The sequence below is a fragment of the Ranitomeya imitator genome, chromosome 5 (genome assembly GCF_032444005.1).
Source record: "Ranitomeya imitator isolate aRanImi1 chromosome 5, aRanImi1.pri, whole genome shotgun sequence".
NCBI lineage: Eukaryota > Metazoa > Chordata > Amphibia > Anura > Dendrobatidae > Ranitomeya > Ranitomeya imitator.
This window is the reverse complement of record NC_091286.1, coordinates 715866358-715892691: the sequence shown is the minus strand read 5'-3', so window position 1 is coordinate 715892691 and position 26334 is coordinate 715866358. Positions and strand designations below refer to the sequence as shown.

The window sequence follows — 26334 nt, the reverse complement described above, 5'->3', positions numbered from 1 at the left end:
ACATCTATACCTGGAAAGATCTTTGAACACATCATTAAACAGCATATATGTAAGTACTTGGATAAGAATACAGTAATTAACCTTCTGGTAGAAGGTTTACACAGTAAAATATCGATATTTGCAGATGATACAAAACTATGTAAAGCAGTTAATACAAGAGAAGATAGTATTCTGCTACAGATGGATCTGGATAAGTTGGAAACTTGGGCTGAAAGGTGGCAGATGAGGTTTAACAATGATAAATGTAAGGTTATACACATGGGAAGAAGGAATCAATATCACCATTACACACTGAATGGGAAACCACTGGGTAAATCTGACAGGGAGAAGGACTTGGGGATCCTAGTTAATGATAAACTTACCTGGAGCAGCCAGTGCCAGGCAGCAGCTGCCAAGGCAAACAGGATCATGGGGTGCATTAAAAGAGGTCTGGATACACATGATGAGAGCATTATACTGCCTCTGTACAAATCCCTAGTTAGACCGCACATGGAGTACTGTGTCCAGTTTTGGGCACCGGTGCTCAGGAAGGATATAATGGAACTAGAGAGAGTACAAAGGAGGGCAACAAAATTAATAAAGGGGATGGGAGAACTACAGTACCCAGATAGATTAGCGAAATTAGGATTATTTAGTCTAGAAAAAAGACGACTGAGGGGCCATCTAATAACCATGTATAAGTATATAAGGGGACAATACAGATATCTCAGGATCTGTTTATACCAAGGAAGGTGACGGGCACAAGGGGGCATTCTTTGCGTCTGGAGGAGAGAAGGTTTTTCCACCAACATAGAAGAGGATTCTTCAGTGAGAATCTGGAATTGCTTGCCTGAGGTGGTGATGGCGAACTCAGTCGAGGGGTTCAAGAGAGGCCTGGATGTCTTCCTGGAGCAGGACAATATTGTATCATACAATTAGGTTCTGTAGAAGGACGTAGATCTGGGGATTTATTATGATGGAATATAGGCTGAACTGGATGGACAAATGTCTTTTTTCGGCCTTACTAACTATGTTACTATGTTACTATGTTAGAGCCAGCATGGGTTTGTAGTAAACAAGTCATGCCAAACTAATCTAATTTCCTTCTATGATGGAATTACGGACTTTGTGGATCAGGGAAATGCGGTAGATATACTGTATCTTGACACACCATCCTTATTGAAAAAATGACCAAGTATGGGATTGACAAGGCTACAGTTAGGTGGATTCATAACTGGCTCAGTGATCGTACTCAAAGAGTGGTGATAAATGGTTGCACATCCAATTGGAAAAGTGTTTTAAGTGGGGTGCCACAAGGCTCTATCCTTGCCCCAGTGTTCAACATTGTTAATAAATGATCTAGATAAGAGAACTGAAGGTAAACTAATCAAACTTGCAAACAGCAAAAGACTGACTTGCACTTCCAAATCAGGAAACTGGCGTGCACAGGTGCAAACTAAGAGTATCCATCTCTATACATAACAAATAAAGTTGTACTCTGTAGTGTTAAAGCATGTAAATATGAAATATATGAAATATGAATAGCATTACTGCTCTAGATAATAAGAAAAAATGGAGATACTTAGCACATAATTTAGCCAATTCATGCTTGCCCAGCAGCTGCGACAATGCGATCTCAGGTTTCCAATGAAACCAGAGATTGCCTTGTCACGGCTGCTGGGAATGCATAAATTGGCCAAATTATGTGCTAACAATCTCCATGTTTTCTTATTATCTAGAGCAGTAATGCTATTCATATTTACATGCTTTAGCACTACAGAGTGCAAATTTAATCAAATGTGCAGACGATGCCAAGGTAGGAGGGATAGCCAACACTATAGAAGACAGAGAAAGGAATCAGAGGAACTAGATAAGCTTGAACAATGGGCAGTGACTTATAGAATGATATTTAACAGGGAGAAATGCAAGAATCTACATCTGGGCAAGAAAAACTAATTACATCTACAGAATGGGAGGAATAGAATGAAGCAACAGAATGTGTGAAAAAGACTTGGGTGCACAAATAGATCACAGGCTGAACATGAGTCAACAGTGTGATGCAGCAGCAAAAGAGGCAAACACAGTTCTAAGATGCATTAAGAGAAGCAGCAGCATCTCCTAACTTTTCTCCATCAAGCATATTGGCAACATCTTTGGTCGGTGACTACACAGGAGCTGCCGGCAGCAGATCCTGACGATTTTTACAATCAGTGGCAGAACCATCTTCAGACAAGCATTAGTAACCTCAGTGACAGCAGCTCAGGTTGGAAGTGCCGGGATTTCTGCACAAGGCTCAGACTCAAAAAATCCAGAGGTTCTGGAGGTTTCAGTTTTTTTATCATTTGCAGGTCAGTGGCGCCTCCAACTTGTGATTTCCATCATCCACCACTTCTGCTTCTTGGTGATACACTCCTCAGTATTGAAATTGTATGTATCATATTTCATCACTATTAGAGGATGTGTTACTGTTAAGTAGTTGGAAGGTGCAGTGTCACCAGAAGAAACCAGTGACCCCATTATTACATACCTGCGGTATCATCTCCTGGACTCTCCTCCTTCACGTTGCTCACACACGGCTGATCGCCCATCATCTGTTCCTCTTCATCCTCCACTTTAATGATGGTCAGATCTCCGCCCTGATGTCACATATAGAACAGCTCAGTACAATACAGCAGACACATCACCAGAAGACCCCAAATCTCTGAGCGCGGCCCCATATAGAGGTGGTGGAGGCCGAGCTTCATCTACCTGGTGACTCTCCGGACAGTCCTGGGAATACAGAGGAGCCGGACATCTCTCTGAAGGATTTCTTACACTGAGGACATCTGTAGGAAGCAGACAAAAGATTGTTAACTGAAATGATAGGAGTAGAACCCAACACTTATGTGCAAAATAATAGCAGTCTAACATCAATAATGTGGTTAATTACTGTTTTGGACAAGATCATACAATATGGGAAAACATTACAGACTAGGTGTAGGCAAGTAATGGGAATCAACAGCCATGACATGCAGCTTCTAATTGGGTGTCATTTACTCAATGAAAGGGGACGTTCAAATTAATAGCAGTGTGGAGTTCAATTAGTGAGGTTATTCGTTCTGTGAAGACACAGGTGTCAATTATGGCCCTTATTTAAAGCCTTTGCTCAGTGATTAAAATGGGTTGTTCCAGACATTGTATCGAAGGAGAAAAAAAACTTTGATCAAGAAGTTGATTGGAGAGGGGGAAACATATGAAATGCAGAAAATAATTGACTGCTCAGCTAAATATATTTCCAATACCTTAAAATGACAAACAAACCTTTAAACATGTGGAGGAATAGAAATACTACTATCTGCATTGATCATAGAATCACAAGAATGGCAAAGAAGTATCCAGTGATTAGCTCTAGGTAAGATCAGAGAAGATCTTCAGCTACCGATGAGTCCTGCAGCCATCAGAAGATGCTTACAAGAAGCCAAACTATCTGCAAGAAACTCTTGTAAAGTACCATTGCTGAAAAAGGATATGTTGAAAAGGTTACAGTTTGCCAAAGAACATCTTCTCGCCTACCATCGAAACCTTCAAAAAGAACCTGAAGACCCACCTCTTCCAAAAAGCCTATAACCTGCAGTAACCACCAATCGACCAAACCGCCGCATGACCAGCTCTATCCTCACCTACTGTATTCTCACCCATCCCTTGTAGATTGTGAGCCCTCGCGGGCAGGGTCCTCTCTCCTCCTGTATCCTCACCCATCCCTTGTAGATTGTGAGCCTTCGCGGGCAGGGTCCTCACCTACTGTATTCTCACCCATCCCTTGTAGATTGTGAGCCCTCGCGGGCAGGGTCCTCTCTCCTCCTGTATCCTCACCCATCCCTTGTAGATTGTGAGCCTTCGCGGGCAGGGTCCTCACCTACTGTATTCTCACCCATCCCTTGTAGACTGTGAGCCCTCGCGGGCAGGGTCCTCTCTCCTTCTGTATCCTCACCCATCCCTTGTAGATTGTGAGCCCTCGCGGGCAGGGTCCTCCCTCCTCCTGTATCCTCACCCATCCCTTGTAGATTGTGAGCCCTCGCGGGCAGGGTCCTCCCTCCTCCTGTATCCTCACCCATCCCCTGTAGATTGTGAGCATTCGCGGGCAGGGTCCTCTCTCCTTCTGTATCCTCACCCATCCCTTGTAGATTGTGAGCCCTCGCGGGCAGGGTCCTCACTCCTCCTGTATCCTCACCATCCCTTGTAGATTGTGAGCCCTCACGGGCAGTGTCCTCTCTCCTCCTGTATCCTCACCCATCCCTTGTAGACTGTGAGCCCTCGCGGGCAGGGTCCTCACCTACTGTATTCTCACCCATCCCTTGTAGATTGTGAGCCCTCGCGGGCAGGGTCCTCACCTACTGTATTCTCACCCATCCCTTGTAGATTGTGAGCCCTCGCGGGCAGGGTCCTCTCTCTTCCTGTATTCTCACCCATCCCTTGTAGATTGTGAGCCCTCGCGGGCAGGGTCCTCTCCCCTTCTGCACCAGTTATGACTTGTATCGTTTAAGATTATTGTACTTGTTTTTACTATGTATACCCCTCCTCACATGTAAAGCGCCATGGAATAAATGGCGCTATAATAATAAATGATAATAATAATCTTGACTGGCCTGAAGAGAAGTGCCAGAACGTTCTATGGACAGAGGAGAGCAAGATTGTTCTTATTGGGTGTAAAGGCCCCAGTTTCTGAGACAACCCATAAATGAAGTCCATGGTGAAGACTGTAAAACATGGAGGTACAAGCAGAATGGTTGGGGAATTTTTCTCAATACTATGGACTTGCGCCCATTTATCACAGACCAGGCTGCATGGACTAGTGTGAATATATCATAATACTGAAAGAGGTCATGTTGCTTTATGCTGAAGAAGAAATGCCCTTAAAATGGGAGAATGACCCCAAACACACCAGCAATAGTGTGACATCCTGGCTCCAGACCAACCAGACTGATGTTATGAAGTAGTCGCCCGATCCACAAACCTCAAGCTGATGGAGAATTTGTGGAGCAACATCCTAGAATGCAAAGAGCTGTGTGATGTCATCAAGTCAGCATGGGCTGGATATCTATGTGCAGGGGTCTGAGGTTAGGCGACTCCATGCTACATACAGGTGCTTCTCACAAAATTAGAATATCACCAAAAAGTGAATTTATGTCAGTTCTTCAATACAAGAAGTGGAACTTGTATATTATATAGAGTTATTACAGAGTGATCTATTTCACGTGCTTACTCCTGTTAATGTTGATGATTATGGCTTACAGCCAAAGAAACCCAAAAGTCATTATCTCAGTAAATTAGAAGACTTTATAACACCAGCTTGAAAAAGGAATTTAAAATAACAAAATGTTGGCCTACTGAAAAGTATGTTCACTAAATGCACTCAATACTTGATTGGGGCTACTTTTGCATCAATTACTGCATCAATGCGGCATGGCATGGATGCGATCAGTCTGTGGCACTGATGAGAAGTTATGGGCGACAATGTTGCTTTGATAGCGGCCTTCAGCTAGTCTGCATTGTTGGGCCTGGTGTCTCATCTTCCTCTTGACAATACCCCACAGATTCTCTATGGGGTTACGGTCAGGCGAGAGTTGGTATTTTTGGCAGTGTGGACAGGTGCCAAGTCCTGCTGGAGAATGAAATTTCCATCTCCAAAAATCTTGTCGGCAGAGGGAAGCATGAAGTGCTATTAAATTTCCTGGTAGACTGCTGTGCTGACTTTTATCTTGATAAAACACAGTGGACCTACACCAGAAGGTGACACGGCTCCCCAAACCATCATTGATTGTGGAAACTTCACACTAGACTTCAAGCAGCTTGGATTGTGACCTCTCCAGACTCTGGGACTTTGATTTTCAAATGGTGGAAACAACACCTTGGACCACTTAGCAACAGTCCAGTTCTCCTTGGCCGAGGTAAGACGCTTCTAGCGTTGTCTATTGGTCATGAGTGGCTGACACAAGGAATGCGACACTTGTAACCCATGTCTGTGTGGTGGCTCTTGAAACAATGACTCCAGCAGCAGCCCACTCCTTGTGAATCTTCCCCCAATTTTTGAATGGTCTTTTCTTAACAATTTTTTCAAGGCTGTGGTTGCTTGTGCACCTATTTCTACCATACTTTTTCCTTCCACTCAACTTTCCATTAGCATGCCTGGAAACTGCACTCAGAACAGCCAGCTTCTTTAGCACTGACCTTTTGTAGCTTACCCTCATAGTGGAGTGTGTCAATGATGAGTGGTTGTAAATTACGAGGAAAAAGCTAACATATTAAACACCTTCTCCACGGTATTCACGGTGGAAAATGAAATGCTAGGTGAAATCCCAAGAAACAATGAAAACCCTATATTAAGGGTCACCAATCTAACCCAAGAAGAGGTGCGAAACCGGCTAAATAAGATTAAAATAGATAAATCTCCGGGTCCGGATGGCATACACCCACGAGTACTAAGAGAACTAAGTAATGTAATAGATAAACCATTATTTCTTATTTTTAGGGACTCTATAGCGACGGGGTCTGTTCCGCAGGACTGGCGCATAGCAAATGTGGTGCCAATATTCAAAAAGGGCTCTAAAAGTGAACCTGGAAATTATAGGCCAGTAAGTCTAACCTCTATTGTTGGTAAAATATTTGAAGGGTTTCTGAGGGATGTTATTCTGGATTATCTCAATGAGAATAACTGTTTAACTCCATATCAGCATGGGTTTATGAGAAATCGCTCCTGTCAAACCAATCTAATCAGTTTTTATGAAGAGGTAAGCTATAGGCTGGACCACGGTGAGTCATTGGACGTGGTATATCTCGATTTTTCCAAAGCGTTTGATACCGTGCCGCACAAGAGGTTGGTACACAAAATGAGAATGCTTGGTCTGGGGGAAAATGTGTGTAAATGGGTTAGTAACTGGCTTAGTGATAGAAAGCAGAGGGTGGTTATAAATGGTATAGTCTCTAACTGGGTCGCTGTGACCAGTGGGGTACCGCAGGGGTCGGTATTGGGACCTGTTCTCTTCAACATATTCATTAATGATCTGGTAGAAGGTTTACACAGTAAAATATCGATATTTGCAGATGATACAAAACTATGTAAAGCAGTTAATACAAGAGAAGATAGTATTCTGCTACAGATGGATCTGGATAAGTTGGAAACTTGGGCTGAAAGGTGGCAGATGAGGTTTAACAATGATAAATGTAAGGTTATACACATGGGAAGAAGGAATCAATATCACCATTACACACTGAACGGGAAACCACTGGGTAAATCTGATATATAAGGGGACAATACAAATATCTCACTGAGGATCTGTTTATACCAAGGAAGGTGACGGGCACAAGGGGGCATTCTTTGCGTCTGGAGGAGAGAAGGTTTTTCCACCAACATAGAAGAGGATTCTTTACTGTTAGGGTGGTGAGAATCTGGAATTGCTTGCCTGAGGAGTTGGTGATGGCGAACTCAGTCGAGGGGTTCAAGAGAGGCCTGGATGTCTTCCTGGAGCAGAACAATATTGTATCACAATTATTAGGTTCTGTAGAAGGACGTAGATCTGGGGATTTATTATGATGGAATATAGGCTGAACTGGATGGACAAATGTCTTTTTTCGGCCTTACTAACTATGTTACTATGTTACTATGTAATGACTGCCTTCTGGACATCTGTCAAGTCAGCAGTTTTCCCCATGATTGTGGAGCCTACTGAAACAGACTAAGGGTCCTCTTTAAATGCTTAGGAAGCCTTTGCAGGTGTGTTTTGCTAATTATTCTAAATTACTGAGCTAATTACTTTTGGCTTTTCATTGTCTGTAAGCCATAATAATCAACACTAAAAAATAGAAAAAAACAAGCACCAGATAATATCAGGAGGAATCTAGATATTATTCACTCAGCAAACCACCACAAAAAGCCCCTCTTGTTGTTGGCCTTGGACATTGAAAGGCTTTTTATTCCTTATCATGGCCTTCTCTTCATGGTCGTATCTAAATTCGGCATCTCTCCCAAACTCATCTCTTGTCTTCAGCTATTATATGACAGTCCTGCAGCTTATCTAAAGCTACCATCGACACATCCAATCCCCATAAATATACAGCAAGGCGCAAGGTGTCCCTTATGACTGGCCCTTTTTGCCCTAGCCATGGAACCCCTGGTGGAAGCCATAAGGAGAAACCCTAACATAACGGGTCCCGATAACCTAGGAGATCATTACAAAGTCAGTCTCTTTGCAGATGACCTTCTCTTGACCTTAACCAATCCTCATATCACCCTTCCCAATCTGTTCTCCTCCAAAAGATGTGCAAACCAATATAATATCCCAATTTAAGTTTATAAGAAAGGAGCATTGCTTGACCTACCTTGATATTAACCTTACAACCAACTAGTTGACACTGTTCAAATGGAACGACACCCCACTTATACAGAACCTTCAGGCTGACTTAGCTAGGTGGTCCCCCTCGACACTGTCCTGGCTGGGTAGACTACACATGGTAAAAATTGTATCATTACCTCGCTTTTTATATCTATCCCTTCCGATTGCAATACCAACTGAAACGTTCCTCAATATACATTGTGAGATAGCGCTACCTGAGAAACAACGGATACTGGAAGCCTGTGCTAGCATTTCTTCTGCGGTGTTGCTATCCGTGTGTCAAGAGTGGGAGAAGAGGGTTGCATTGACAATCCAACACAATGGGCAGCATTTTGAACATATTTTATAAGTGGTCATAAACTTGTAAATAACTCGTGAAAGAATAAAGTTACGTTAAAACCAAGCACACCATTGTTTTTCTTGTGAAATTCTCATTAAGTCTGATGTGTCACATGACCCTCTTCCCATTGGAAAAAGTAAAGTTGGATCCAAAATGGCCGACATCAAAATGGCCGACATTGTCCCCACCCATCTTGAAAAGTTTCCCCCTCCCATACACTAATGTGCCACAAACAGAAAAGTTGATATCACCAACCATTCCCATTTTATTTAGGTGTATCCATATAAATGGCCCACCCGGTAGTATTACTGGGAGCAATTAAATTACGTAAATCGCAATTTCTTCTAAAGATGACTTTTGGTTTAGTAGGGAGATGCTTGGAAAAAATTGGGTTACCTTACAAAATAAACCAATGATTTTTAAGTAAATTTTGAATGGAAACGTGTAAATAATTAAAAGTGGTAACAAAACTCCATTTAGAAAGATCCGAAGTAGTAATAATAATAATAATAATAATAAATAATAATAATTTTATTTATATAGCGCCAACATATTCCGCAGCGCTTTACAAATTATAGAGGGGATTTGTACAGACAATAGACATTACAGTGTAACAAAAACACAGTTCAAAATAGATACCAAGAGGAATGAGGGCCCTGCTGCTCACAAGCTACAAAGTATGAGGAAAAGGGGAGACACGAGAGGTGGATGGTAACAATTGCTTTCGTTATTCGGACCGGCCATAGTCTAAGGATCGGGTGTTCATGTAAAGCTGCAGGAACCGGTTATCAGCCTAAGTATGTAACAGTACAGACACAGAGGGCTAATAACTGCATAAAGTGTATGAGAACATGATGCGAGGAACCCGATTATGGTTTTTTTTATTATTTTTTTTTAATGGGCCACACAGGGATAGTTCGGTTAATGCGTTGAGGCGTAGGCCAGTCTGAACAAATGCGCTTTTAGGGCACGCTTAAAACTGTGGGGATTAATCGTATTAACCTGGGTAGTGCATTCCAAAGAATTGGCGAAGCACGTGAAAAGTCTTGGAGGCGGGAGTGGGAGGTTCTGATTATTGAGGATGCTAACCCGAGGTCATTAGCGGAGCGGAGGGCACGGGTAGGGTGGTAGACTGAGACCAGAGAGGAGATGTAGGGTGGTGCTGAGCCATGGAGTGCTTTGTGGATGAGGGTAGTAGTTTTGTACTGGATTCTGGAGTGGATGGGTAACCAGTGTAATGACTGGCACAGGGTAGCGGCATTGGTGTAACGGTTGGTGAGGAATATGATCCTGGCAGCAGCATTCAGGACAGATTGAAGCGGGGAGAGTTTGGTAAGAGGGAGGCCGATTAGTAGAGAGTTACAATAGTCCAGACGAGAATGAATAAGTGAAACAGTAAGAGTTTTTGCAGAGTTGAAAGTAAGAAAAGGGCGAATTCTAGAAATGTTTTTGAGGTGCAGATAAGAAGAGCGAGCCAGTGATCGGATGTGGGGGGTGAATGAAAGGTCAGAATCAAGGATGACCCCAAGGCAGCGGGCATGTTGCTTTGGAGTAATGGTGGAACCGCACACGGAGATGGCAATGTCAGGCAAAGGTAGGTTAGTAGAAGGAGAGAACACGAGGAGTTCAGTTTTAGACAGGTTCAGTTTCAGATAGAGGGAGCACATGATGTTAGAGACAGCGGTAAGACAATCACTGGTGTTTACTAAAAAGGTCGGCGTGATAACAGGAGAAGAGGTGTATAATTGGGTGTCGTCAGCATAGAGATGGTACTGGAAACCAAATCTACTGATTGTTTGTCCAATAGGGACGGTATACAAAGAGAAGAGGAGGGGGCATAGGACTGATCCTTGAGGAACCCCAACAGTAAGGGGAAGGTGAGAGGAGGAGGAACCAGCAAAAGATAGAGTGAAGGATCAGTCAGAGAGATAGGAGGAGAATCAGGAGAGAACGGTGTCCTTGAGGCCGATGGAGCGGAGCATAGTGAGGAGGAGCTGATGATCCACAGTGTCGAATGCTGCAGAGAGATCCAAGAGAATTAGCTTGGAGTACTGACCATTAGATTTAGCTGTTAGTAGGTCATTAGTGACATTACTCGCCTTAGAATTAATCTTGTTGATACAGTCCTTCTGAGAGAAGGATTTAACTTTAAGGAAAGCATCCTGGAGCAGCATTTGGGATAACCCTTTTGCTGAAAACATTTATTAAGAATCTTAGATTCAGATAAAAAGTCACGTTGGTTAGTGCAATTTTTTCGAATTCTCCAATATTATCCATACGGTATATTCGTGATCCATTTCGGGAGATGGCCACTATTGAAATGAAGATAACTGTTCACATCAACATGTTTGAAATATGTTGAAGTCATGAATTTACCTGTTGTATCCACTCGCACCATTAAATCTAGGAACTGAATGACAGTGTCAGACACTGAGGCGAAGAATGAAAGGCCCCAAAGATTTTTATTAACCCCTTCATGACCCAGCCTATTTTGACCTTAAAGACCTTGCCGTTTTTTGCAATTCTGACCAGTGTCCCTTTATGAGGTAATAACTCAGGAACGCTTCAACGGATCCTAGCGGTTCTGAGATTGTTTTTTCGTGACATATTGGGCTTCATGTTAGTGGTAAATTTAGGTCAATAAATTATGCGTTTATTTGTGATAAAAACGGAAATTTGGCGAAAATTTTGAAAATTTCGCAATTTTCACATTTTGAATTTTTATTCTGTTAAACCAGAGTTATGTGACACAAAATAGTTAATAAATAACATTTCCCACATGTTTACTTTACATCAGCACAATTTTGGAAACAAAATTTTTCTTTGCTAGGAAGTTATAAGGGTTAAAATTTGACCAGCGATTTCTCATTTTTACAACGAAATTTACAAAACCATTTTTTTAGGGACCACCTCACATTTGAAGTCAGTTTGAGGGGTCTATATGGCTGAAAATACCCAAAAGTGACACCATTCTAAAAACTGAACCCCTCAAGGTACTCAAAACCACATTCCAGAAGTTTATTAACCCTTCAGGTGCTTCACAGCAGCAGAAGCAACATGGAAGGAAAAAATGAACATTTAACTTTTTAGTCACAAAAATGATCTTTTAGCAACAATTTTTTTATTTTCCCAATGGTAAAAGGAGAAACTGAACCACGTAAGTTGTTGTCCAATTTGTCCTGAGTACACCGATACCTCATATGTGGGGGTAAACCACTGTTTGGGCGCACGGCAGGGCTTGGAAGGGAAGGAGCGCCATTTGACTTTTTGAATCAAAAATTGGCTCCACTCTTTAGCGGACACCATGTCACGTTTGGAGAGCCCCCGTGTGCCTACAAATTGGAGCTCCCCCACAAGTGACCCCATTTTGGAAACTAGACGCCCCAAGGAACTTATCTAGATGCATAGTGAGCACTTTGAACCCCCAGGTGCTTCACAAATTGATCCGTAAAAATGAAAAAGTACTTTTTTTTCACAAAAAAATTCTTTTAGCCTCAATTTTTTCATTTTCACATGGGCAACAGGATAAAATGGATCCTAAAATTTGTTGGGCAATTTCTCCTGAGTACACTGATACCTCATATGTGGGAGTAAACCACTGTTTGGGCACATGGTAAGGCTCGGAAGGGAAGGCGCGCCATTTGACTTTTTGAATGGAAAATTAGCTCCAATTGTTAGCGGACACCTGTCGCGTTTGGAGAGCCCCTGTGTGCCTAAACATTGGAGCTCCCCCACATGTGACCCCATTTTGGAAACTAGACCCCCCAAGGAACTTATCTAGATGCATATTGAGCACTTTAAACCCCCAGGTGCTTCACAGAAGTTTATAACGCAGAGCCATGAAAATAAAAAATAATTTTTCTTTCCTCAAAAACGATTTTTTAGCCTGGAATTTTCTATTTTGCCAAGGGTAATAGGAGAAATGTTGTTGTCCAGTTTGTCCTGAGTACGCTGATACCCCATATGTGGGGGTAAACCACTGTTTGGGCGCACGGCAGGGCTCGGAAGGGAAGGCACGCCATTTGGCTTTTTAAATGGAAAATTAGCTCCAATCATTAGTGGACACCATGTCACGTTTGGAGAGCCCCTGTGTGCCTAAACATTGGAGATCCCCTAGAAATGACCCCATTTTGGAAACTAGTCCACCAAAGGAACTAATCTAGATGTGTGGTGAGGACTTTGAACCCCCAAGTGCTTCACAGAAGTTTATAACGCAGAGCCATGAAAATAAAAAAATAAAAATTATTTTCTCAAAAATGATCTTTTAGCCTGCAATTTTTTATTTTCCCAAGGGTATCAGGAGAAATTTGACCCCAAAAGTTGTTGTCCAGTTTCTCCTGAGTACGCTAATACCCCATATGTGGGGGTAAACCACTGTTTGGGCACATGCCTGGGATCGGAAGTGAAGTAGTGACGTTTTGAAATGCAGACTTTGATGGAATGCTCTGTGGGCGTCACGTTGCGTTTGCAGAGCCCCTGATGTGGCTTAACAGTAGAAACCCTACACAAGTGACCCCATTTTGGAAACTAGACCCCGAAAGGAACTTATCTAGATGTGTGGTGAGCACTTTGAACCCCCAAGTGCTTCACAGAAGTTTATAATGCAGAGCCGTGAAAATAATAAATACGTTTTCTTTCCTCAAAAATAATTATTTAGCCCAGAATTTTTTAATTTTCCCAAGAGTAACAGGAGAAATTTGACCCCAATATTTGTTGTCCAGTTTCTCCTGAGTACGGTGATACCCCATATGTGGGGGTAAACTACTGTTTGGGCACATGCCGGGGCTCGGAATTGAAGTAGTGACGTTTTGAAATGCAGACTTTGATGGAATGCTCTGCGGGCGTCACGTTGCGTTTGCAGAGCCCCTGATGTGGCTAAACAGTAGAAACTCCCCACAAGTGACACCATTTTGGAAACTAGACCCCGAAAGGAACTTATCTAGATGTGTGGTGAGCACTTTGAACCCCCAAGTGCTTCATAGAAGTATATAATGCAGAGCCGTGAAAATAATAAATACGTTTTCTTTCCTCAAAAATAATTATTTAGCCCAGAATTTTTTATTTTCCCAAGGGTTACAGGAGAAATTGGACCCCAAAAGTTGTTGTTCAGTTTCTCCTGAGTACGCTGATACCCCATGTGTGGAGGTAAACCACTGTTTGGGCACACGTCGGGGCTCAGGAGGGAAGTAGTGACTTTTGAAATGCAGACTTTGATGGAATGGTCTGCGGGCGTCACGTTGCGTTTGCAGAGCCCCTGGTGTGCCTAAACAGTAGAAACCCCCCACAAGTGACCCCATTTTAGAAACTAGACCCCCAAGGAACTTATCTAGATATGTGGTGAGCACTTTGAACCCCCAAGTGCTTCACAGACGTTTACAACGTAGAGCCGTGAAAATAATAAATCATTTTTCTTTCCTCAAAAATGATGTTTTAGCAAGCAATTTTTTATTTTCACAAGGTTATCAGGAGAAATTGGACCCCAGTAATTGTTGCGCAGTTTGTCCTGAGTACACTGATACCCCATATGTGGGGGTAAACCACTGTTTGGGCACACGTCAGGGCTCGGAATTGAGGGAGCACCATTTGACTTTTTGAATACGATATTGGCTGGAATCAATGGTGGCGCCATGTTGCGTTTGGAGACCCCTGATGTGCCTAAACAGTGGTAACCCCTCAATTCTACCTCCAACACTAACCCCAACACACCCCTAACCCTAATCCCAACTGTAGCCATAACCCTAATCACAACCCTAACCCCAACACACCCCTAACCACAACCCTAACCCCAACACACCCGTAACCCTAACCACAACCCTAATTCCAACACACCCCTAACCCTAACCACAACCCTAATTCCAACTGTAGCCATAACCCTAATCACAGCCCTAACCACAACACACCCCTAACCACAACCCTAATTCCAACCCTAACCCTAAGGTTATGTGCCCACGTTGCGGATTCGTGTGAGATTTTTCAGCATCATTTTTTAAGTGTTTTTTGTGCATGTCAATTTTTTGTGCGGATTTCACCTGCGGATTCCTATTGAGGAACAGGTGTAAAACGCTGCGGAATCCGCACAAAGAATTGACATGCTGCGGAAAATATGGAAAAATGGGCACAGCGGATTTGGTTTCCATATGTTTACATGGTACTGTACACCTGATGGAACACTGCTGCGGATCCGCAGCGGCCAATCCACTGCGGATCCGCAGCCAAATCCGCACCGTGTGCACATGGCCTAATTCTAAAGGTATGTGCACACGCTGCGGAAAACGCTGCGGATCCGCAGCAGTTTCCCATGAGTTTACAGTTCAATGTAAACCTATGGGAAACAAAAATCGCTGTACACACGCTGCGGAAAAACTGCACGGAAACGCAGCGGTTTACATTCCGCAGCATGTCACTTCTTTGTGCGGATTCCGCAGCGGTTTTACAACTGCTCAAATAGAAAATCGCAGTTGTAAAACCGCAGTGAAATGCGCAGAAAAAACGCGGTAAATCCGCCATAAATCCGCAGCGGTTTAGCACTGCGGATTTATCAAATCCGCAGCGGAAAAATCCGCAGAGGACCAGAATACGTGTGCACATACCGAAACCCTAACCCTACCCCTAACCCTACCCCTAAGCCTACCCCTAACCCTAACCCTAGCCCTAACCCTATTCTAACATTAGTGGAAAAAAAAAATTCTTTATTTTTTTTATTGTCCCTACCTATGGGGGTGACAAAGGGTGGGGGGGGGTCATTTATTATTTTTTTTATTTTGATCACTGTGATAGATTATATCTCAGTGATCAAAATGCACTTTGGAACGAATCTGCCGGCCGATTCGGCGGGCGCACTGCGCATGCGCCCGCCATTTTGGAAGATGGCGGCGCCCGGGGAGAAGACGGACGGACCCCGGGAGGCTCGGTAAGTATGATAGGGTGGGGGTGGGAGCACGGGGGGGGGGGGATCGGAGCATGGGGTGGATGAATCGGAGCGCGGGAGGGGTGGAACGGAGCACGGGGGGGGGGGGGGGGTTTTTGGCACATTAGTATTTCCAGCCATGGCCGATGATATTGCAGCATCGGCCATGGCTGGATTGTAATATTTCACCCGTTACAATAGGTGAAATATTACAAATCGCTCTGATTGGCAGTTTCACTTTCAACAGCCAATCAGAGCGATCGTAGCCATGAGGGGGTGAAGCCACCCCCCCTGGGCTAAACTACCACTCCCCCTGTCCCTGCAGATCGGGTGAAATGGGAGTTAACCCTTTCACCCGGCCTGCAGGGACGTGATCTTTCCATGACGCCACATAGGCGTCATGGGTCGGATTGGCACCGACTTTCATGACGCCTACGTGGCGTCAAAGGTCGGGAAGGGGTTAAGTGTTTCAATAAATTCAAAGGCCTCATGTTTAGAACCCATCCAAATAAAAAATAAATCATCACTAAAACGGCAATAAAGGGATATTCGTCCTTGAGCCAGGGGGGGGGGCTGCACGATGAAGACAGACTCAAAAACCCCCATGAAGAGAATTGCATAACTAGGGGCGAATCTGGTCCACATCGCGCAGCCCTTCACCTGGCGGTATATGGCAGTTTTTAAAAATTCTTTTTGTGCAAAAGGCATTTGATCATCTGTAGATAAAAAATAGTCAACAGCATCTAAACCAAGAGTATGGGGTATATTGCTATAGAGTGCGTTGACATCTATGGTGAGGAGGAGACAATTCGGTAAAAAAGGAGTCGATTGAAGATGTCCAATTAATTGGGAGGAGTCCCTTAGTTAATAGTCCAATTTTAAAATATATTTTTGAAGGAACAGGTCAATGCAGTGAGTTAGATTACAAGCTATGGAACCAATTCCAGAAATAATAGGTCGACCACGGGGATTTTTAGGGTCTTTATGTAATTTAGGGAGAAAATAAAAAAAGGGAACCTGAAAACGAGAAATGTTTAGACATTTTTTCTGCTTATTAACATTGCCACTAGTGTGTGCATCTTTTATTAGCACATTATATTTGAGAAAAATTGAAATCTAAAAAATTTCTGATCACTGAGAATCCTTAATCCTTCATTGAGGTACCAACTCCTGTTCATAATGACAATCCCACCCTCCTTATCAGCATTTTTAATGAGGATATCCTTGTTATCCCTAAAGGATTTAATGGCTGACCTCTCCCCAGGACTTAAATTGTCTTTTTTGTTTCTAGTAAGTGAAATGGAACATATTTAATTAAGAATAAGGTTCTGGAAAGTGTCAATATGAGAACCCTTATGGTGCAGTGGATACAATTTACTGGGGGAATGTTTGCATTGAACATGTAGAAACGGATCTTCATCAGGCACAGATACATCTGACCTAAGGGTCAGAGGTTTACTTCTCTCTTCTAGTAAAAAATGTTGTTGTACTGTAAGCTTTCGCCGAAAATTCATTAAATTCAAGATATACGTTAAAAACGTTTAATGGAGAATCAGGACAAAATGAAAGGCTATGTTCAAGGAGGTAAGTTGCAACATTGGTAAGTGAATAATCAGAAATGTTAAATATTCCAGTTTTAACTTCTGAAGAATGAGCAAAATCCATGTGATCATTTAGATTGCCTTTATTTTCTTTGGTGTGTGATCCAAGGGAAATGCAGAGACTTGGCCCTATCCTGGATCCCGTCATATCTAACAGACCGGACATTCAGTGTCTCCCTCCACCTCACCACCTCCTCACTCCGCCCCTGGTCTGTCGGTGTTCCCCAAGGCTCAGTTCTAGGACCCCTAGTCTTCTCCATCTAGACCTTCGGCCTGGGACAGCTCATAGAATCCCATGGTCCGCAGTATCATCTCTACGCCGATGACACACAGATCTACCTATCTGGACCTGACCTCACTTCCCTACTGGCCAAAATCCCACACTGTCTGTCTGCGATTTCATCTTTCTTTTCTGCTCGCTTTCTAAAACTGAACATGGACAAAACAGAATTCTTCATCTTTTCCCCAACTCACACTACCCCTCCACCCGACCTATTCATTAATGTCAATTGGCTGCTCACTTTCCCCTGTCCCACATGTTCGGTGCCTTGGGGTGATCCTTGACTCTGCCCTCTCTCTCAAGCTACAGATCCAAGCCCTTGCCTCCTCCTGCCGATTCCAACTCAAAAACATTTCCTGGATCCGTGCATTCCTTGACCATGAAACCACAAAAAACACTAGTGCACGTCCTTATCTCCCGCCTTGACTACTGCAACCTCCTACTCTTTGGCCTCCCTGCTAGCACTCTGGCACCACTCCAATCCATCTTAAACTCTGCTGCCGACTAATCCACCTGTCTCCCCGTTATTCCCCAGCCTCTCCTCTCTGCCAGGCCCTTCATTGGCTTCCTATTGCCCAGAGGCTACAGTTCAAAACACTAACAATGACATACAAAGCCATTCACAACCTGTCTCCTCCATACATCTGACATGTTCTCCCAGTAACTACCTACATGTAAACTTCGATCCTCTCATGATCTCCTTCCCTACTCCTCTCTCAACCGCATACAAGACTTCTCCCGTGCTGCCCCCATACTCTGGAACTCTCTACCCCAACACATCAGGCTCTCGCCTACCATGGAAACCTTCAAAGGGAACCTGAAGAGCCACCTCTTCTGACAAGCCTACAATCTGCAGCAATCCTCTGTCTGCTGAAACGCTGCATGACCAACTCTACCCTCTCCTAGTGTATCCTCACCCATCCCCTGTAGACTGTGAGCCCTCGCGAGCAGGGTCCTCTCTCCTCCTGTACTTGTGTGTGCCTTGTTTTACTCATGTTTATTGTACTTGCCCCGTTCACATGGAAAGTGCCATGGAATAAATGGCGCTATAAAAATGTATAATAATAATAATAATAATAACAGAAATAAACATGTGAAATAGATCACTATTTGTAATGACTCTACTGTATCTTCTATCTATATATATAATTGTCTAAGGGTTTTTCCATCTGTCTGTCTTTCTGTCTGTCTGTCCTGGAAATCAGCGACGGGCACAGCATCGACGTAGAAATCCCGCGTCTCTGATTGGTCGAGGCCGCCAGGCCTCGAAAAATCAGCGACGGGCACAGCGACGATGATGTCATAAAGGACGTAGAAATCCCACGTTTCTGATTCAGCGACGGGCACAGTATCAACGTAGATGTCATAATGGTTGCCATGGCGACGATGATGTCAAAGGTTGCCTCGACCAATCAGCGACGGGCACAGTCTGCCGCGACTTCTAGAATCATCATTGTCCATATACTACGGGGACATGCATATTCTAGAATACCCGATGCGTTAGAATCGGGCCACAATCTAGTCTATATATATAATTGCCTAAGGGTTTTTCTGTCTGTCTGTCTTGTCTGTCTGTCTGTCCAGGAAATCCCGCGTCTCTGATTGGTCGAGGCCACCAGGCCTTGACCAATCAGCGACGGGCACAGTATCGACGTAGAAATCCCGCGTCTCTGATTGACGCAACGGGCAATCAGCAACGGGCACAGCGACGATGATGTCATAAAGGACGTAGAAATTCCACGTTTCTGATTCAGCGACGGGCACAGTATCGACGTAGATGTCATAATGGTTGCCATGGCGACAATGATGTCATAAAGGTTGCCTCGACCAATCAGCGACGGGCACAATCTGCCGCGAATTCTGGAATCATCATTGTCCATACACTACGGGGACATGCATATTCTAGAATACCCGATGAGTTCGCATCTCGGCTGCAGGAAAATGGCCGCCGCGATCTCCATCTGTGCATGCGCGGCATCCCGCGGCCATTTTCCTGAAGCCCCGGGAAGCCGAGAAGAACCATCTGCGCACGCGCGGCCTCACAAAGATGGCCGTGCCCACCGATAAACGGCTGAATAGCGCAGATCGCGCTATTTTCCTTGAAGCTGCGCAGTGGATTCGCCACTTTGACATGCGCACACCACTACGCCACCAACGGAGATCTGGGGGAGAAACAGCGCTGTCACCACGCCCATATGACCTGACCAGCGTGAGTGACAGACCAAAACGACGACTTTACAAAGGTATTTTGGCAGCATAGGTGGGGAATAAAGGCTCCAAAATACACTAATGTAAAGCCCAGCTCTGCCCCTATTTAACGCTATTTTTAGCTCTTCTTGAAAAAACGGGGTGACAGGTTCCCTTTAACTTTTACCTCCTCAACCACACACCAGAGAGGATGTATGGTTAATAGCCATCTCACCCAACTCTTTACTGTTAACAAACCTGGCCTTGTCATGGCAGATTAACCCTTCACAGCACATAACATGCTGGAGCAAACTTCCAGGTTCATATCACTGACTCTAAAAACCTCATTGAAACATATCTCCCCTCCAGCACATTGACTGGTGACCATCTTACATATCCCCCACTCTGCCCAAAGTAGGGGGGTTGGCACGTTCAGAAACCAGAAAGGGAAGCCTCGACAAGGCATCTGAGAATGTGTAGTTTTTACTGTTCTATCTTCCACATGGAGGATGAAGTTTTGGAGTGCCAGAGCCACCAAGTCACCCGGGCATTCTTCCCGTTGTTTTCCATCATCCATCTCAGGGCCACATGGTCGGACATTAATCAGAACCTTTGATCCAGCAGGTAGTATTTCAAAGTGTCAATCGCTCATTTGATGGCCAAGCATTCTTTTTCCACTAGGACATAAACTTTCCTCCTGTGAGAAAAATTACCACTTAGGTAAAGGACTGGATGTCCATCCCCATTTATTTCTTGGGACAGCACAGCTCCCAACCTGACTTCTGAAGTGTCAGTCTGGACCACAAACTCCTTGGTTAAGTCCGGTGCGACCAACGTAGGCCGTTTGCACAGGACTATCTTCAAATCTAGGAAAGCCGTCTCCTCTTCAATAGTTCACTTGGACATCGATGACTTTGTGCCTTTAACCCCTATCTGACCTTGGACAGGATATTACGTCCAAGGTCAGATCCCCTGCTTTGATGCAGGGCTCCGCGGTGAGCCCGCATCAAAGCCGGGACATGTCAGCTGTTTTGAACAGCTGACATGTGCCCGTAATAGGCGCGGGCAGAATCGCGATCTGCCCGCACCTATTAACTAGTTAAATGCCGCTGTCAAACGCTGACAGCAGCATTTAACTACCCCTTCCGGCCGGGCGGCCGGAAATGACGTCATCGCCGACCCCCGTCACATGATCGGGGGTCGGCGATGCGTCTCCTTTGTAACCATAGAGGTCCTTGAGACCTCTATGGCTACTGATCGCCGGTGGCTGTGAGCGCCCCCCTGTGGTCGGCGCTCACAGCACACCTCCATTTCTGCTACATAGCAGCGATCAGCAGATCGCTGCTATGTAGCAGAGGCGATCGTGCTGTGCCTGCTTCTAGCCTCCCATGGAGGCTATTGAAGCATGGCAAAAGTAAAAAAAAAAAGTTGAAAAAAATGTTAAAAAAATAAAAAAAATATAAAAGTTTAAATCACCCCCCTTTCGCCCCAATCAAAATAAATCAATAAAAAAAATATCAAATCTACACATATTTGGTATCGCCGCGCTCAGAATCACCCGATCTATCAATTGAAAAAAAGCATTAACCTGATCGCTAAACAGCGTAGCGGGAAAAAAATTCGAAACACCAGAATTACGTTATTTTGGTCTCCGCGACATTGCATTAAAATGCAATAACGGGCGATCAAAAGAACGTATCTGCACCAAAATGCTATCATTAAAAACGTCATCTCAGCACGCAAAAAATAAGCCCTCAACCGACCCCAGATCACGAAAAATGGAGACGCTACGAGTATCGGAAAATGGCGCAATTTTTTTTTTTTTTTTTTTTTTTTTTTAGCAAAGTTTGGAATTTTTTTTCACCACTTAGATAAAAAATAACCTAGTCATGTTAGGTGTCTATGAACTCGTATTGACCTGGAGAATCATAATGGCAGGTCAGTTTTAGCATTTAGTGAACCTAGCAAAAAAGCCAAACAAAAAACAAGTGTGGGACTGCACTTTTTTTGCAATTTCACCGCACTTGGAATTTTTTTCCCGTTTTCTAGTACACGACATGCTAAAACCAGTGATGTCGTTCAAAAGTACAACTCGTCCCGCAAAAAATAAGCCCTCATTATTTGACGGATAAATAAAAAAGTTATGGCTCTGGGAAGGAGGGGAGTGAAAAACAAACACGGAAAAACGAAAAATCCCATGGTCATGAAGGGGTTAAAGATGTCGGTCAGGGGTGTGGCTCTCATGGCAAAATTAGGGATGAACAGCTGATAGCATTCCACAATTCCCAGAAATGCCCTAACCTGTTTCTTGGAGACTAGTTGCGGCCAATTTTGGATCGCCTCCACCTTATTCTCCTGAAGCTTGATTGCGCCTCTACCAAGAATATAGCCTATGTATTTGGCCTCCTCCTTCCCCATGGGACACTTATTCGGGTTTATGGTAAACACTGCCTTCCTCAGTGCTCTCAGTACCGCCTGACCATTCTGCAGGTGACGTTCTCAATCCAGGATGAAGATCACAATATCATCAAGGTAAGCTGCAGCATATTTCTTGTGAGGAGTTAGGACCGGTCCATGGCTCTCTGAAAGGTGGCTGGGGTTCCGTGAAGACCAAAATGCATCCTAATGTACTGGAAATACCCATCAGGTGTAGAGAAGGCCATCTTCTCTTTGGCTGTTTGGCACATTGAAATTTAACAGTACTCTTTTGTTAGGTCAAGAGTGGTTGTGTATCTTGCTGACTCTAACCTCTCTATGATCGACCCAGGGCATCAGATATGCATCAAACTTGGATTCCTCATTCAGTTTATGATCATCACTACAAAACTGACATTCTCAGTTTGACTTCAGCACAAGCACAATGGGACTGGACCAGCCGCTCTTTGACTTTTGGATGACACCCAGCCTCAACATTCTTCACAGGGTTTTGGGGGATTCCATATGTCTTAAGGTTTACCCAGATGGGCAGGTCAGTCAGAACGTCATGCTCCACGGTCTGAGTACATTTAGGCAACTCTGAAAACAGATGTTGGGTTCACAGGAGGGGTTCTCGGCACTGTTTCTGGGCCGGTAATAGTGTCTCTGCTACCTTGATATAGGCTCCTGGGTTAGCCCCAGACTCTCTATCACACCATGGCTCGAGCAGGTTGATGTGGTAGACCTGATAGGGTTTTCTTCTCCCTGGCTGGTTGACCTTATAGTTTTGCTGAGTTTTTCAACCACTTTGCACGGCAATTGCCACTTAGCCAGAGATGTATTTTGCATCATGGGAATCAGCACTACTACTCGATCTCCGATTGTAGACCCTTGATTGCTCATCTTGCTCCTGGAGAAGGCTCGCTCTTACAATCGGCATTACTGCTGCACTTCTCTCCTGCATCTGGGCCACATGCTCGATGATGCTTTAGTTGGGAGTAACATTTGCTTATCAGGTCATCTTTGAAACATTCTGGAGACCTAGAGGGTGACGGCCATACAACAGTTCAAATGGAGAGAACCCTGTAGAGGCCTGTGGAACTTCCATGATGGAAAACAGCAGATAAGGGAGTAGACAGTCCCAGTTTCGACCAGCCTTCTCCACAAACTTCTTGAGCATGGCCTTCAGAGTTTTATTAAACCTCTCCACCAGGTCGTGCATTTACAGATGGTATACCAATGTCCTATGTTGCATAATCTGTTGGACCCTACACAACTCTCGTAACTTTGCACATGAATGTAGTTCCTTAGTCTGTCTGGATCTCCTTTGGCAGACCAATCTTTGAAAAGGTATGTAGCAGTTCTCGGGCTATGATTCTGACTGAGGAGTTTATTAGGGGTACCGCCTCCCGGCACTGTGTCGCGTAGTCCAGAGTCACCAGGATATATTAATGCACTCATGAGGACTTTACCAAAGGTCCGACTAGATCCATGGTAATGCGATCAAATGGGACCTCTATAATCAGTAACGGTACAAGGGGACTCCAGAAGTGAGAGACTGCGGCAGTTAGCTGGCAAGTGGACAACACCTACAATAGTTTGAAATCCCTCATTGACATCTGGGCCAGCAGAACCTAAGCAGAATCCACTCTTGGATCTTGTCTACACCCAGATGACCACCCAAGAAATGAGAATAGGTCATGACTAACACCCTGTGCCTATAGGGCCCTGGTTCTACAAGTTGATCCAATACCTCTCCCCCAAGCTATGCCACCTAATACACTGCTGAAAAAAATAAAGGGAACTCTTAAACATCACAATGTAACTACAAATCAATCATACTTCTGTGAAATCAACCCATCGAGTTATGAAGCAACACTGATTGTGATTCAATTTCCCCTGCTGTTGTACAAGTGTAAAAGACAACAGTTAGAAATGATAGGCAACAATTAAAAAGACAATCCCTATAAGGCTGCCGTCACACTAGCAGAATTTGGTCAGTGTTTTACATCAGTATTTGTAAGCCAAAACCAGGAGTGGGTGATAAATGCAGAAGTGGTGCATATGTTTCTACTTTTCCTCTATTTGTTCCACTCCTGGTTTTGGCTTACAAATACTGATGTAAAATACTGACCAAATACTGCTAGTGTGACGGCAGCCTAAAGGAGTGGTTTTACAGGGGGTGACCACAGACCATTTCTCTGTTCTCTTACTTTTTTGGCTGATCTTGTCACTTTTGCATTTTGTCATTGCTCTCACCCTTATAGGTCCTGTACAGTAACATGAGGCATTGTCTGCAACCCACAGAAGTTGCTCAGGTAGGGCAGCTCATCCAGGATGGCACATCAATGCGAGCAGGAGCAAGAACGGTAGATGTGTCTGTCAGCATAGTGTCCAGAGCATGGAGCAGATACCAGTAGACAGGCCAGTACACCTGGAGACATGGAGGGGGGCATAGGAAAGCAACCGAGCAGCAGGACCGCATGTCCACAAGTGGGTGCTGTGCTTACAGCCGAACACCATGCTGGGCGATTGGCATTTGCCAGGGAACACCAAGATTGGCAGATTCAACATTGATGCCCTGTGTGCTTCACGGATGAGAGCAGGTTCACACTGAGCACATGTGACAGACGTTACAGAATCTTGAGACTCCGTGGAGAACATTCTGCTGCCTTCAACATCTTCCAGCATGACCACTTTGGCAGTAGGTCAGTAATGGTGTGGGGAGGCATATCTTTGGAGTGTAGCAGAGCCCTCAATGTGCTAGCCAGAGGTACCTTGACTGCCATTAGGTACCAGGATGAGATCATCAGACCCATTGTGAGACAATATGCAGGTGCAGTGGGCCCTGTGTTCCTTCTGGTGCATGACACTAGTCCTGGGCCCCCTCCTCTTCTCTCTATACACTACCCCTATTGGACAAACAATCAGCAGATTTGGGTTCCAGTACCATCCCTATGCTGACGACACCCAATTATACACTGCTTCCCCCGACATCACCCCTACCCTAATTCAAAATACCAAGGATTGTCTGTCTGCTGTCTCTAACATCATGTCCTCCCTCTATCTGAAACTAAATCTCTCCAAAACTGAACTACTTGTGTTTCTCCCTTCTACTAACCTCACTCTACCCAACATCGAAATTACCCTGGAGGGTTCAACCATAACTCCCAAACAGCATGCCCGCTGTCTTGGGGTCATATTCGACACCGAACTTTCCTTTACTCCCTGTATCCGATCACTCACTCGCTCCTGTCACCTGCATCTTAAAAACATCTCCAGAATCCGACCTTTTCTCACCTTTGAAACTGCTAAGACTCTTACTGTCGCTCTTATTCATTCCCGTCTGGACTACTGCAACTCTCTTCTGATCGGTCTCCCTCTTTCCAAACTTTCTCCTTTCCAATCCATCTTGAATGCGGCAGCCAGGGTCATATTTCTGTCCAACTGCTTCACCGATGCCTCCATCTTGTGCCAGTCATTACACTGGCTACCCAATCGCTACAGGGTCCAGTATAAACTCATCTCTCTCACCCACAAAGCTCTCCGCAGTTCTCCACCGCCTTATATCTCCTCTCTCATCTCTGTCTATTGCCCTACACGTGCCCTCCGTTCTACAAATGACCTAAGATTAACATCCCCCATAATCAGAACCTCGCACCTCCGTCTCCAAGACTTCTCTCGTGCTGCGCAAGCTCTCTGGAATGCACTTCCCCAGACGATCAGACTGATACCTAGCCCCGACCTATTCAAGCACGCTTTAAAAACCCATCTCTTCAAACAAGCCTACCACATCAACTACTCAGTAAACTAACTCTGTCCTGTTCCCTCCTTCCAAATATTATCTGCATGTGAATCTACACCCTACTATTCATCTGTCTCCACACCGTCCATGCACACGATAACTGCACTTGATACTTGACTATTGCACTTAAACACACGGGCTGATGACCGGATCATGCAGCTTCATATGAAAATCCCTATTTATTATAATTGCCAGACCTGAAAAACAAGCACTTTTCACCTATTGTGTCCCCCCATTGCCTTGTAGATTGTGAGCTTGCGAGCAGGGACCTCACCCCTAATGTCACTGTTTAAATTGTCTTAACTTATACTGAATTTATTGTCTGTACATGTCCCCGCTTAATTTGTAAAGTGCTGCGGAATATGTTGGCGCTATATAAATAAAAATTATTATTATGACAATGCTAGGCCTCATGTGACTGAAGTGTCAGCAGGTCCTGCATGATGAAGGC

At 44.3% G+C, this 26334-nt stretch overlaps 1 protein-coding gene across 4 annotated transcripts in view; it reads right to left on the bottom strand.

Annotated features, from left to right (window-relative positions):
- Positions 1-26334, bottom strand: part of LOC138638953 (zinc finger protein 484-like) — a 196140-nt gene that overhangs the window by 20770 nt on the left and 149036 nt on the right. For all 4 annotated transcript variants that reach the window (XM_069728715.1, XM_069728717.1, XM_069728716.1 and 1 more), the window contains 2 exons: positions 2728-2804; positions 2507-2615 (listed from right to left, as the gene is read on the bottom strand). In XM_069728715.1, the coding sequence (XP_069584816.1) occupies positions 2507-2615; positions 2728-2804 (186 nt within the window). The remainder of the gene's footprint in view (positions 1-2506; positions 2616-2727; positions 2805-26334) is intronic.